This window comes from Ananas comosus, unplaced genomic scaffold (genome assembly GCF_001540865.1).
Source record: "Ananas comosus cultivar F153 unplaced genomic scaffold, ASM154086v1, whole genome shotgun sequence".
Taxonomy (NCBI): Eukaryota; Viridiplantae; Streptophyta; class Magnoliopsida; order Poales; family Bromeliaceae; genus Ananas; species Ananas comosus.
The window spans coordinates 1-12,615 of NW_017893562.1; the positions used below are offsets into that span (position 1 = coordinate 1).

General features: G+C 37.9%; 3 protein-coding genes across 9 annotated transcripts; 2 read left to right on the forward strand and 1 right to left on the reverse strand.

Annotated features, from left to right (window-relative positions):
• Positions 1-9: 9 nt before the first annotated feature.
• On the forward strand, positions 10-1,797 carry LOC109706314 (12-oxophytodienoate reductase 1-like). Its single transcript, XM_020227093.1, has 3 exons — positions 10-302; positions 793-966; positions 1,065-1,797. The coding sequence occupies exons 1-3, from the start codon at positions 230-232 to the stop codon at positions 1,655-1,657; spliced, it is 840 nt and encodes a 279-aa protein (XP_020082682.1). The 5' UTR covers positions 10-229; the 3' UTR covers positions 1,658-1,797.
• Positions 1,798-2,901: 1,104 nt separating this feature from the next.
• LOC109706319 (putative 12-oxophytodienoate reductase 11) lies at positions 2,902-4,075 on the forward strand. Its single transcript, XM_020227098.1, has 3 exons — positions 2,902-3,042; positions 3,157-3,428; positions 3,906-4,075. Exons 1-3 carry the CDS (start codon positions 2,984-2,986, stop codon positions 4,073-4,075), a joined length of 501 nt encoding a protein of 166 aa, XP_020082687.1. The 5' UTR covers positions 2,902-2,983.
• Positions 4,076-4,158: 83 nt separating this feature from the next.
• LOC109706312 (large proline-rich protein bag6-like) lies at positions 4,159-12,462 on the reverse strand. Of its 7 annotated transcripts, none has more exons than XM_020227087.1 (16): positions 12,273-12,461; positions 11,180-11,308; positions 9,997-10,114; positions 8,602-8,709; positions 8,179-8,270; positions 8,003-8,074; positions 7,759-7,902; positions 7,546-7,630; positions 7,314-7,453; positions 6,670-6,834; positions 6,513-6,584; positions 6,310-6,445; positions 5,427-5,936; positions 4,886-5,217; positions 4,664-4,768; positions 4,159-4,551 (listed from the first exon to the last, which is right to left on the reverse strand). In XM_020227087.1, exons 2-16 carry the CDS (start codon positions 11,306-11,308, stop codon positions 4,543-4,545), a joined length of 2,217 nt encoding a protein of 738 aa, XP_020082676.1. In that variant the 5' UTR covers positions 12,273-12,461; the 3' UTR covers positions 4,159-4,542. The 7 variants fall into 7 exon arrangements, with proteins under 7 accessions (XP_020082676.1, XP_020082679.1, XP_020082678.1 ...); XM_020227090.1 differs by having other exon boundaries at positions 5,427-5,933; positions 6,367-6,445; positions 11,180-11,313; XM_020227089.1 differs by having other exon boundaries at positions 6,367-6,445; positions 11,180-11,313.
• Between the last annotated feature and the right edge of the window lie 153 nt (positions 12,463-12,615).

The window sequence follows — 12,615 nt, forward strand, 5'->3', positions numbered from 1 at the left end:
CCTGAGTGGAAAATTAAAAGTTGGTGTTTTATATTTGCCTCAGAATTGTTCTGGCTCCATTAACAAGAACAAGATCTTATGGAAATGTTCCCCAGCCACATGCCATTCTGTATTATTCTCAAAGGACAACAAAGGGGGGGCTTCTGATTGCTGAGGCCACAGGTGTCTCAGACACAGCCCAGGGTTACCCAAACACCCCAGGCATATGGACTAAGGAGCAGGTGGAGGCATGGAAACCCATTGTGGATACTGTGCACAAAAAGGGGGGTGTCTTCTTTTGCCAGATTTGGCATGTTGGAAGGGTTTCTGCCTATCGTACGTATTTGTCCTCTAACTCCCTTCTTAAGTAGTGATGCATGCTCACTTTGGTAGTTTCAATATATGAATTTTGCTTTTGCCACTATATTGTTTTCTAATTGTTTAATTTCTTATAGTAAAATGTCTGTTTCATATGGTATCATAGCAATACGTCCTAAGTCATTACTGAAAACTTGAGATCCGGTACTGACCATAATATGTTGGAAACTCCGCTCCATCTTCAGCAGCTTAAATGTTAGAGAAAATAGTTATTTCATAGTAAAGATAAGAGTTGCAAATAAATAAGTTTATTCATGGTTGCATGTAGGCCACACTTTTGTTGCTCTTGGATTGTAGAGCGGACGCAAGCATTGCCAAAATTAATCTGTCATGGGTAGTTAGTGCAGAGTCTAATTAGAGCACGGCATTAATTAATGGTAATTAAGATTGATTGGTGATGATCCTCTAATACCTAATTTTGATGTGACTTTATAGATTACCAACCTAATGGGCAAGCACCAATTTCAAGCACGGACAAGCAAATTGCACCTCAAACTCACCCTGATGGCACTGTGGAGCCCTACTCTCCCCCTCGACGGTTAACAACCGACGAGATCCCCCAAATCGTCAACGATTTCAGACTCGCCGCTAGGAATGCCATCGAAGCAGGTAATGTCTCTACTAACATAAAACTTCTACCACAAAACTTCAAATCAGTTTTGTAGATCAATTCGCCATATGTTCACACTACTGTTACATACTTGCAGGCTTTGATGGGGTCGAAATCCACGGTGCGCATGGCTACCTAATCGAGCAATTCATGAAGGACAGTGCCAATGACCGAACGGACGAGTACGGGGGGAGCCTCGAGAACCGGTGCCGCTTTGCGCTAGAGATCGTCGAGGCGGTCGTCAAGGAGATCGGAGCTGACAGAGTCGGAATAAGGCTCTCACCTTTCGCCGACTACATGGATTGCTGGGACTCAAATCCTGAAGCTCTCGGGTTCTACATGGTCAAATCACTAAACAAGTACAACATTCTCTACTGCCATATGGTCGAGCCCCGAATGTCTATCGTCGAAGGGCGGCGCCAAATCCCTCATAGGCTTCTTCCTATGAGGAAAGCTTTCAATGGAACTTTCATTGCCGCGGGAGGATATGATAGGGAGGAAGGGAACAAAGTGATCGCCGAAGGTTATGCTGATCTTGTGGCTTATGGCCGGTTGTTCTTGGCTAATCCCGATTTGCCGAAGCGATTCGAGCTTAATGCGCCATTGAATCAGTATGATAGAACGACATTTTACACTTCTGATCCTGTTGTTGGGTACACAGATTACCCATTTCTCGAGTCTTCTGTTTGAATTTTTTGCCGATTTGTTTTGTTAATCAATGTTAGTGATATGAGAGTGGTACGTAGAGTTGAGATTGTTGGTTTTCCTCATGTAACATGGCATTGTTTACACTACACAGGCATCATGAATAAAGTGATTTTACAGGTGAAGTATTGTTGTCTTGATTGTTTCTTTTGTGGGTAAATTTTCATCAGCATGGTTCGTACGATAGTTGTTAGGCGGACAAAAATTGTATGCGTATCGTCCCCATGCGGATGGGCACCTCATCGCCCATCAGACAAGCGGAACCGAAAAAAAACAGAAAATAAAAAACGTGCATACTGAGTTTTTAGAGAGAGAGAGAGAGAGAGAGCAGTTTTCTAGAATTGAGATGATGGTTGGTTGAATAGTATAATTTAACGGGTGAAAATTATTAAAAAGATAAATTTAACTGTAGAAAACTCAATAGCACAAAATGTTTGATACTATCGAACACGATATAGTCCAACTCTACTCTCCCTCTCTATATATATAGTCCGATTGGAATATTATCGGTAGTTAAGAGAATTTAATTGAATTGGCCTCAAATGTGCGGATACATAATTTCTCGTTTTCTCGAGTATCCTTAATTATTAAAAAAATATTTTTCACATCACAACAACACTTAATATTTGAAGTGGTATTTCCATTGGTTACGAGTTGAGAATCTGTAACTAATTTTACTATTTTTTTGAAAACGCACGTGTGATTTAGATAATAATTTTATAAATAATATTAGCATATTTCCAAATATTTTAACTTCGCAAGACCAGAGTATTCGCTGATGTAGGGATTATCAGGGGCAAGACCAACGTATTCGCTGACGTAGGAACTATCACGGGACGACTAAACATAAGCAGAGCAGAAACTATAGCGTGCACCGATTGCACCACATGTTTTATACACCGCACCTTACAACCTGATGTAGGGGAAAAGAAAAAGATCGCTGTTATAGTTATTGTACAATAAAATTATTATTTTATAACAAAATAGATTCTTTTAAAATTAATTTAGGTTGTGTTACAGCAAAGACATTTCCATCTATGGAATACTCTATGATGGTGTACGGTCTGGCATGGTGGACGTGGTGCACACGATTCTTAATTTCCGGGGAGTTGAAGTCAATGTGATGCCACAATTTGACCAGCAGAAGCCGGCTGCTTTTCTACTTCTCAGACGCGAGCCACCCTCTATAAATACCATGTCTCCGTCTCTGTTTTCTCCCGCCAAACCAAACAGAGCTAACAAATTAAAGCAAGAAGAGAAACTGAAAACAGAGAACAGAGAACAGAGGTACATAGAGATCAATAGTCAAAGATGGCACCAATTTCTCTTCTCACTCCATACAAGATGGGCAAATTTGATCTCTCCCACAGGTGCTACTCTTTAATTTCCTCTCTCTCTCTCTCTCTCTCTCTTTGATACATAGTTTTTCTTTCTTTCTTTTTCTGAGTGGAAAATTAAAAGTTGGTGTTTTATATTTGCCTCAGAATTGTTCTGGCTCCATTAACAAGAACAAGATCTTATGGAAATGTTCCCCAGCCACATGCCATTCTGTATTATTCTCAAAGGACAACAAAGGGGGTGCTTCTGATTGCTGAGGCCACAGGTGTCTCAGACACAGCCCAGGGTTACCCAAACACTCCAGGCATATGGACTAAGGAGCAGGTGGAGGCATGGAAACCCATTGTGAATGCTGTGCACAAAAAAGGGGGTGTCTTCTTTTGCCAGATTGGGCATGTTGGAAGGGTTTCTGCCTATCGTATGTATTTGTTCTCTAACTCCCTTCTTATGTAGTGGTGCATGCTCACTTTGGTAGTTTCAATATATGAATTTTGCTTTTGCCACTATATTGTTTTCTAATTGTTTAATTTCTTATAGTAAAAAGTCTGTTTCATATGGTATCATAGCAATACGTCCTAAGCCATTACTGGAAACATGAGATCCGGTACTGACCATAATATGTTGGAAACTCCGCTCCATCTTCAGCAGCTTAAATGTTAGAGAAAATAGTTATTTCATAGTAAAGATAAGAGTTGCAAATAAATAAGTTTATTCATGGTTGCATGTAGGCCACACTTTTGTTGCTCTTGGATTGTAGAGCGGACGCAAGCATTGCCAAAATTAATCTGTCATGGGTAGTTAGTGCAGAGTCTAATTAGAGCACGGCATTAATTAATGGTAATTAAGATTGATTGGTGATGATCCTCTAATACCTAATTTTGATGTGACTTTATAGATTACCAACCTAATGGGCAAGCACCAATTTCAAGCACGGACAAGCAAATTGCACCTCAAACTCACCCTGATGGCACTGTGGAGGCCTACTCTCCCCCTCGACGGTTAACAACCGACGAGATCNAAAAAAAAAAAAAAAAAAAAGGTGAGAGAGAAAGAAACAGAGAATAAAAGAAGAGGATTCAGGTAGACCATATCAAAGGGAAAAATCCCCTGCAGGAATTATACTCGACAGAGAGCGAAAAGGAATTCTCTTTGGTGAAACATTATAAATACTCTGAAAAGAAATGAATAGATCATCACATAATACAGATAGTAATATGACCATGTATAATAATATTTAACAGAGGAAAGAAAGGTCATATGTTGCACCTGGAGATTACAGAGGGACTTAAACAGATCAAAATGAAAAAGGCCGACACCTGCGCCAAATAATATGTACCAAATACCAGTAGCTGTTCACCCACTAAGCATCAAATACATTCTAACAAAAACTCATATCATCCAAGAACAATAACTACTCTACCCTCTCTTGGTCAAACAATGCTGTTCGATTCGATCTCTCGCACCGATATCATGAAGTAGCTCGATCAACACCCTCAAAATGATCAACCTCGAGAGCTTTATCCGTCAATCATTCACTCGGTCTGCGTGTGTTGGAAGAGTTTAGAGAACATCTTGGCATATTACCAATTTTTGAGCAATAATAAGATTGAAGCAAGCACAAGAATATAACAGAATTTCTCAAAGACCTACTACCTTTGGGCGCTTCGGATTAGGGTCCTCAGGCGGGTCTCGGCGAGGCTGAGAGCCGCTCGATTCATTTATGCTCTCTCTTGACTCACTCAACCTCTCCGTTGTAGCCTGCGTGCAGTCATAATTCACATTATATACCTAAATATCGTTACTAATATTGGAGCGACTAATGGCAACCATTAATAAAACAATAACAGAACTCTAATAAGAATATATTACTCTTACTTGTGCTGTTGAGGAGCCATTTTGATCAGCTTCGGTGCCTTGAGATATGAACGGCATAATGTGACGAATCAAATTGGAAAAGAGTATCCCTTCTTCATCGACTCCTGATGCTTCATTACTTCTTGTACCCATCTGATCTGCAACAGAAACTGTGACTGTGTCCTGAGGAATGGCAGTACTAGCAGAATGAACTGCTTCTCCAGAAAATACTGTTCTAAGCAACTGATCGACGCCATTCAGAAGCTGAGACATAGGTCCTTGGTCAATTTGTTGTGGCTCAACATGAGGTTGAGAGTTATTCTCGCTATTACTATGAGGTTGTTCCTGTTGGTCTGCAACAAAAATAATTATATGCCTAAAGTCTGTTAAGCATGTATTTATCAAGTATCAACAGAAGAATTATTATATGCATAGTAGGAAAATAATAATAGTTCATAACTGGTGGCCTATCATAACATAATCCAGCATATAAGTTGCATATGGTTAAATGTTAACTCACTCCGAGAGAACAAGAAAAGAAGCCACGGAAATTTTAACCGACCTTGATATGCAGCTGACTCATTTGCTAGATTGAACCCAGAAACTTGAGGCTCAGTATTTTCATGGAAATTGTTGCTATTCGTTTGAACACCCCCCAAACTAGACTCCGCATTTTGAGTTTGTGCTGCATGCACGACATTAGGTTGTCCATTGATATTAGGTTCAGTTTGTATTGGTTCATTTGGTAAGCGAGAACCTCTTGCGTCACTAGCATTTCCACTATGTATGGATTGTATTCTGGCAAGTAAAGGATAAATTAATCCGACTGCACTCCCAGACGAATCAGATGGCATCAGATTTACTCCAGAAGGTACAGCTACCACCGTTCTTAACGGTAATACTCTTACTCCTGGCTCTCCAGCTAAAGGTGCAGTGCTTGCTGCCCCTGAAAATATTTGAGGACTAGCATTTGTATTGGATGGATTTGTTGCTGTGTTTGCTCGCTCCTGAGGTTGTTGTGTGTTAGTCTGTTCGCCTGGGTTAGGGTTTGCAACAGGTACAGCACGACCTACTAATCGAGAGGAGTCCATTATTATCAAGTTATGAGCATATAGAAATCGGAACAAAATAGAGGCATTTAAAAAAGGGGTTTTGACATATACATCTTCCCACAAAATCATCTTTTACATACATAACCTTGCAAAAGCTGAATTTTCATTCACTTCTGAAGGTAAAGTTCTTACTGCTACAACCCTTGTAGAGATGCCCCTATTTACGAAATATCATTTAATATAAAACCACTTCCCCCATGAATTGGATGACTACCCAACTTACAGGTATGGTCATATTACACATAGAATTTACAGGGTATACACGTAAATAGATGATTTTGGCTGATTACATATATATGTGTGTAAAAGCCGTTAAAAAGGAGATTTTAATACCTGCACGAATACGTATATCAATATTTCTAGGACGAAATAGAGAACCAAGTGGTTCACCTTGTAAACCTTGTAAACCCACACTGGGATATACAGCTCCCATGTGCCCAACATTTGATCCAGGGAAAAAGGGAACAGGCTGCAAAGGAAATGTTTAGCAATTGGGAAGCAGCAGTAAAGTATGCATTTGGTTAAGTGTATACAACCTGAACCAACAAAGGATTTGGCCCCGATGCAGAGATGAAAACTGCTGCCCCGGCGTTAATTGCAGCCTCTGACTGGACAGGAGAAGCATAGAGTGGATTCAGAGAAAGTTTGAACATGAAAAATTAAAATAAGAGAAAAGCCATTCGTGAAACTGACTGGTGATTGACCCGTGCGCAACATCATTGTCGTGCGACCAAGCTCAAGAAGCAATGAACCCAAATTCTGTAGTAACATTCCTGCTCTGATGGCATCAGCTTGAAGGTTTGTTCGAGCTGAGGGATCGGACACATTCACATGATCCTCCAACTGTCTTGCAATTTGCTGTATCAAAAACAAGGTGTTGTCACCAAATGCAGATATCTTAGCCGTATTCAGTCACTAATTATTTGCTATCTTTCTTTTAGATTGATTTACCAACGTCACAAAGATAAGGTTTCATTAATTAGTGACTCGTCAAAACATAACAACAAAAGCATATTTTGGAGTAAAAGGTTGACAAAATATGCTAACCACAACACTTAATAAAACTGGAAAAATGTAATATCTAAACACAATATCTAGATGAAATAAAGGAGCAAAAATGTTATAGAAATAATAGCAAAAGAACATGAATAAGAGTTAATAACTGGAAGCAAATGAATATGATAAAAAAACTCTAAGCTAGCATCGTTACACCAAATGGCCAGACATAATCCACTCTTAACTCCAAGACATCATGTATTGTTACTCGTATAACCCACAAAAATATGATACATTGTTACTTGTAAAACCCACAATAATATGGAGAAAGAAGAGTGTACATTTAAAGATAATCCAGCTTGTTCCGTAAGAAGGTGTCTTGTAGCCTGCATAACTTCAGCTAAAGATTCCAAACTTGGCAGACCACCCTGTCTAGAATGCATGCCTGCACCGCCTGCACCATCAACACCCTGAGCACTTCCTGTAAAAAAGGCATGAAATTTGAATATCTCATAATTTTCAGATTAAAAAAGAAAAATTGCGAGATATATAGGGTTTGAGAAGGAGTAAGACCACTGATGTTGAACCCTGCTCTCCTAAATTCCTCCCGCATAAAGTCTAGATACTGGTATATAGTTGTCAAAGAATCAGGAATGACCTGCCAAAAAAACCAAAGCGCACTTAGCACTTTTGATAAGGTAGCTCAATAAACATCTTTAAAGTTAGTAGAGAAATGTTGTACCAATCTAAAACATAATTATTCCATTATGAGGATTTATGACTTACTGATGGCTGCTGAGATCCTAGTGGAGCTCCAGACTGAAATCGAAGAGGAGTCTGTTGTGAGTCAAGCTCAACCCTCAGAGAAGCAGGACTTGGACGTGGTTGGTTGGAATCTGAGTGCCCAGTATCATTAGCTGTTCGCGTACCCTAACAAGGGGAAAAAAAATAAAAAATCAAAGGAACACTATAAAGTTAAACTTGGCTGCAATTGAGGTAGAGTAGAGTAGATGATTTATCTGTCGATTACCACAACAGAAGTTCCCAAATTGTGTGAACCATTGTTTGCTGCCCCAATAGAATTTAAGATACTAGAGATAATCTGCAAAAAGAAATCGAAACATATGTGACAGCCAACTTCATTGAAACTGACTGAACTAACTGGAAATTAACACAATACATAGAAAATTATTCTTGAAGCCTCACCTGACTAAGGTGTGGAGGTTGATGATCGCCTTGATCTATATTGACGGCCTCAAAAACGATGCTACGAGTCACTGAACCGCCATGCTGATGAGCTGTATTTGAGGAAGTATTAGTTGCTTTAACATAGAGCAAAGTAACTTTTCAATTGACAACTCTGTACATGCCCAACTCTTTACATACTAAAGTAAATGTAAGAAACCAAATTTCTGAAAGCAAAAATTTTGGTTGCTTGAATAGACAAAACCTCTAGGTCTCTAAAACAAATGATAAGGTTACCACCACATATGGCATAAGTAGTGGCTTAAAATATTAGTAAATTATTATGCATACAATTTCCGAAAATTCAAATAGCTAGAAGCCGATGAGCAAATAAATAGTCATCCAACCAGATATGAAGCCAAGTTTTCAAATTATCCATATTACCTGAATTGCTTGATGCACCTTCATGTCCCAAGTTTCCCGTTGAAGGTGATGATGAAGATTGGTGTGGTTGTCTAACAACCAGATGCAATGTATGGCCATCTTCCACATCTACTCAACATGTTAAGGAACTAAATATCAAAGTAATCAACAATACATGTCTTAAATTGGTGAAAGTTTAAATATCAAAGTAATCAACAATACAGCCTATATATTAAATTGGTGAAGCTTTTAGAGCACAATGCTCTTAGAGAAATTAACGAACGACAAATAATGACACATGTACATATGCTAAATGATTGCAAGAGAGAAAAACGTCACGAGCAACACGAGCATATAAAGTGTAGCATATAATATAGACCAATTTAATGCACACTACATATGTAAATTTATACCAAATGTTAGAAAGGGATGGATCAGGACATCATTAAAATCACTGTTCTCTGCTTCCATATACATACCTTACGAGAAATATAGCTGGCAAAATTTCACAAGAACCTTAATAATAAATTCTTAGGTTTTAAATTGTAGTTCATGAAACCTTCCTTACAAACCATTCCTTGGCAAGCTTGCATCTTATTAAGGTATCTATCTTCTCACCAAAACTTGCACATACCTCTTTTAAGGCTATTAGCCATCATATCAAGCAATTTGTCCGTCCGTTCTCCACAAATTTCTAAACAAAGCTCCATTAAGAGACTTGAAGTATATAACCAGGCAAAAGGCTTAAACATCTACAGAAGAATTATGTTGATAAATATGCAGAGGTGTTTGCTTTCTCGGAGTCAAAAAATTCTGAAGTTTCATCATTTTTCTTCAGCATCTACGTGAAGACCTAACATCTAAACATGAATTCAAAGAAATCTAAAGATAACCAAGAGGATTATACATGCCAAAGAATTCTGAAAATTTTTGTTTTTCCTAAACCAGCCTAGGATTTCAACATGAAACCATCAACTTTGGGTGCTTGTTCATTCATCCAATTTAAGCACAAGATGCAAACTCATTGGAAAACTTTATAATTATCAATGATAAAAATGAACCGTCTAATCACATAATATGCGCCGCATTGTACAGTTACAACGAAATTTGAAAGCAGGAAAAAAAAAAAGCAGCCAATTCGCAAATTCAAAGAAAGAAAACATAGTTGTTAGTATAATTTTTTTGGGCCTGCACATAATAATTACTTACTCATGCACGAAAAAGTTAAGCAAAAGAATTACCGGTGCTCTTCAAAAAAATATGACATTAGAATGAAGCATTTAACTTCATATCTTTTGACAATTTTATGAAGATTTTCAAGTAATACCATTTAAGGTATACGTAAAAAATTAAAAATCCATATTGAAATATCTGTATGGAGAACGTACAAGGCATTCAATGCCCGAAGGAGGATACGGTACGCAGAAAGGAGTTCGTCATCTTTCAAAACCTTTCCACGACAGATAAGGCGTTGTTGTTCTGATACTACCCCAGTGACGTTAGCAATTTTTTCCTTGAGAAGTGGAACAGGTAGCTGCATGGAACACAACGATTGAAATCCATTAAGCATAATCAGAGAAGCTAGCAGGAAAATGACAACATGGATTTCCATATGCAAAAATGCACCCAAACTTACAATTTGCTTTCCTTATTTCTTCCTTCATTTAAAAGAAAGAGAGTGACATGCAATAATTCAAATATATAAAGTGCCAAGAAATAAATATGCACGCTCAAGTAGCCAATAAACCTAGCCCCAAGAGAAGAAGGCAAACAATCAATGGGGTAAAATTTTTAATTCTTTTTCATCTTTTTTTTTTCTCTGGGAGGAACAGGCATATTTATAATAAAGGTAATGGTAATGCAAAATAAGCCCTAAAAGTGAAATAAAAAGTTCCAACCGACGATAAAAGTAAAATGTTTGTCCGCATAAGTAAATAGCCTAGGACCTACTTATTTGCATCACACCTGTGATAATGAAATTTACATTTCTAAAGTAATTAACAGCCCTTCTGGTTTTCTCTAGACCATTACAGCAGGTCGAAGTTTCGTTGTGATCCCGTTAAATATACTGGTAAATTGCAGTACTTGTTTATGAACTTGTAGTGAAGTTTTAATTTAATCTTCAACCTTCCACTTGGACATTTGATATCTCAAACTTCTCCAAGCATCTTTTTTTTTTTTTCCGTTCTTGTTCTCATCTGCTATTAATTAGAAAATTTTTGTCTACACACGGTGCATCTGTACATCTACGCAACAAGCATCCATTGGCTGTGATTCCATCTCATATTTCAATCGGTACTATCTCCTAAGTTGTAGCCTTATCTCTCCAAGAAACGGGATGGTTAGATTGAAAATGCAGAATAAATAGAGGGTTATACATTCATGGTGTATGGTGTACGGATGCATCAATTGCAGGCAATAATTCTCCTTAATGGCAAGAAGAACTGATGATACTTGTAACATGGAAGTTGTAATGTATAAATTATTAGAACTTTGGATGACAAGCAATAGAGTAAACCTCAATTGAGAAAGCAGAACAGACGAAAATTGATCATTATATGGACCAAATGTGGGAAATAAAGAAGTACGAAATACTTACACATTTGTTCACGCGCAAAGTGTATATCTTAGAATCCAAAGTTTTGACTTTTATTTCAACAGTAGTCTCAGAAGCTTCAGTAATGTCACCATGCAAGTTAGTTACTTCAGAATCAGCATTACTCTCCATCTTCTCTGGGAGTTCAACATTAATTATGAAAATAAACAATAAGGCGAAACATTTCAAAAGAAAAATAAAAAATAATTGGACAGTATTGCATAGCCGTTCAAGTTTTCAATAAAAAGGTATAACTGCAGATAAAACAAAGGCAAAGCAGTTTAGTTTGAAAAATAGAAGAATAAAATACTTAACAAGGTTGCTTAGTATATTAGATGTTGGGTACCAAATCAATTCTTGGCACTTATGCTACAAGGAATAGAAATCTACTCATCAGCAAAATACTAAGAAAGCAACATATCAAAAGAAAATGATCAATTTTGATAAATTTTGCATGAAAATGAAGATGCATTCTCCGGTTTGCTCTCCTAAACTCTCGCTTGAACTCAAGATTATTCACCAAACAATTGCCCTAGCATCACACCAATAACTACAAGGAGGTTATTCTCCAACCAGAATGGGATTTGATCGACAACCCAATCAACTTCATGAAATAGTTGAGCAGGTAATCCCACCAACACCAAGACAGATGCCAAAATACCATCCTCAGCCAACTTAATCTTGATCAAGAAAAACCTTTCAACTAATCAATTTGAAGACCACTTGTCGATGTCAAATTTTACCTTTCAAGAGAAAAGCCACACAAAAGTCCGAATCTACTCGATTCTCCGTCAAAATTCCCCTCCCAAGAACTCAAGAGAACCCCAAAATCTGAAGAACTTAATAACGCTTAAACAACCACGACACGATGAGAACTCAAATTTACCTAAAATCGCACTTCAAAAAGAAAAACCAATTTTTAGCGAGAAAAAATTGAATCTTCGCAGCACTTACCACGCCAAGAGAATCAAAAAACAAGAACTAACCAACTCGATTATACAAGCGTCAGCTGAAACCCTAGCGAACTAATAATAAACTCAAATTCGTAGCCAAAAAAGGTGGCTTCTCCGTGGAGAATCCTCTGTTTATTGTTTACCTCGGATTAGGGGCGTTGTTGGGATAGGAACCCTCGAGGAAAGGAGGGAGACGAAGAGGAAATTTGGGGATTATGCAACGAATCTCTCTCTCCCTCTCCCCCACACACACACCATCGCAGCTTCGTTCGTCGTACGATTGGGAGATTTAATGTAAGGGTTGATACAGTGATTCGGCCCCCCAAAAAAAGATAAAAAGAAAAAAAGAAACTAATTATATATTGCTCTATACGGAATAATAAGGATAAGGGATGGAAAGTTTTTTTATTTGGTGGTGTAATTATAAAAGTTTCTTGCACTCTAATCAATTTCGCACTTATTAACTTTGATTGTTCCATTTAGGTG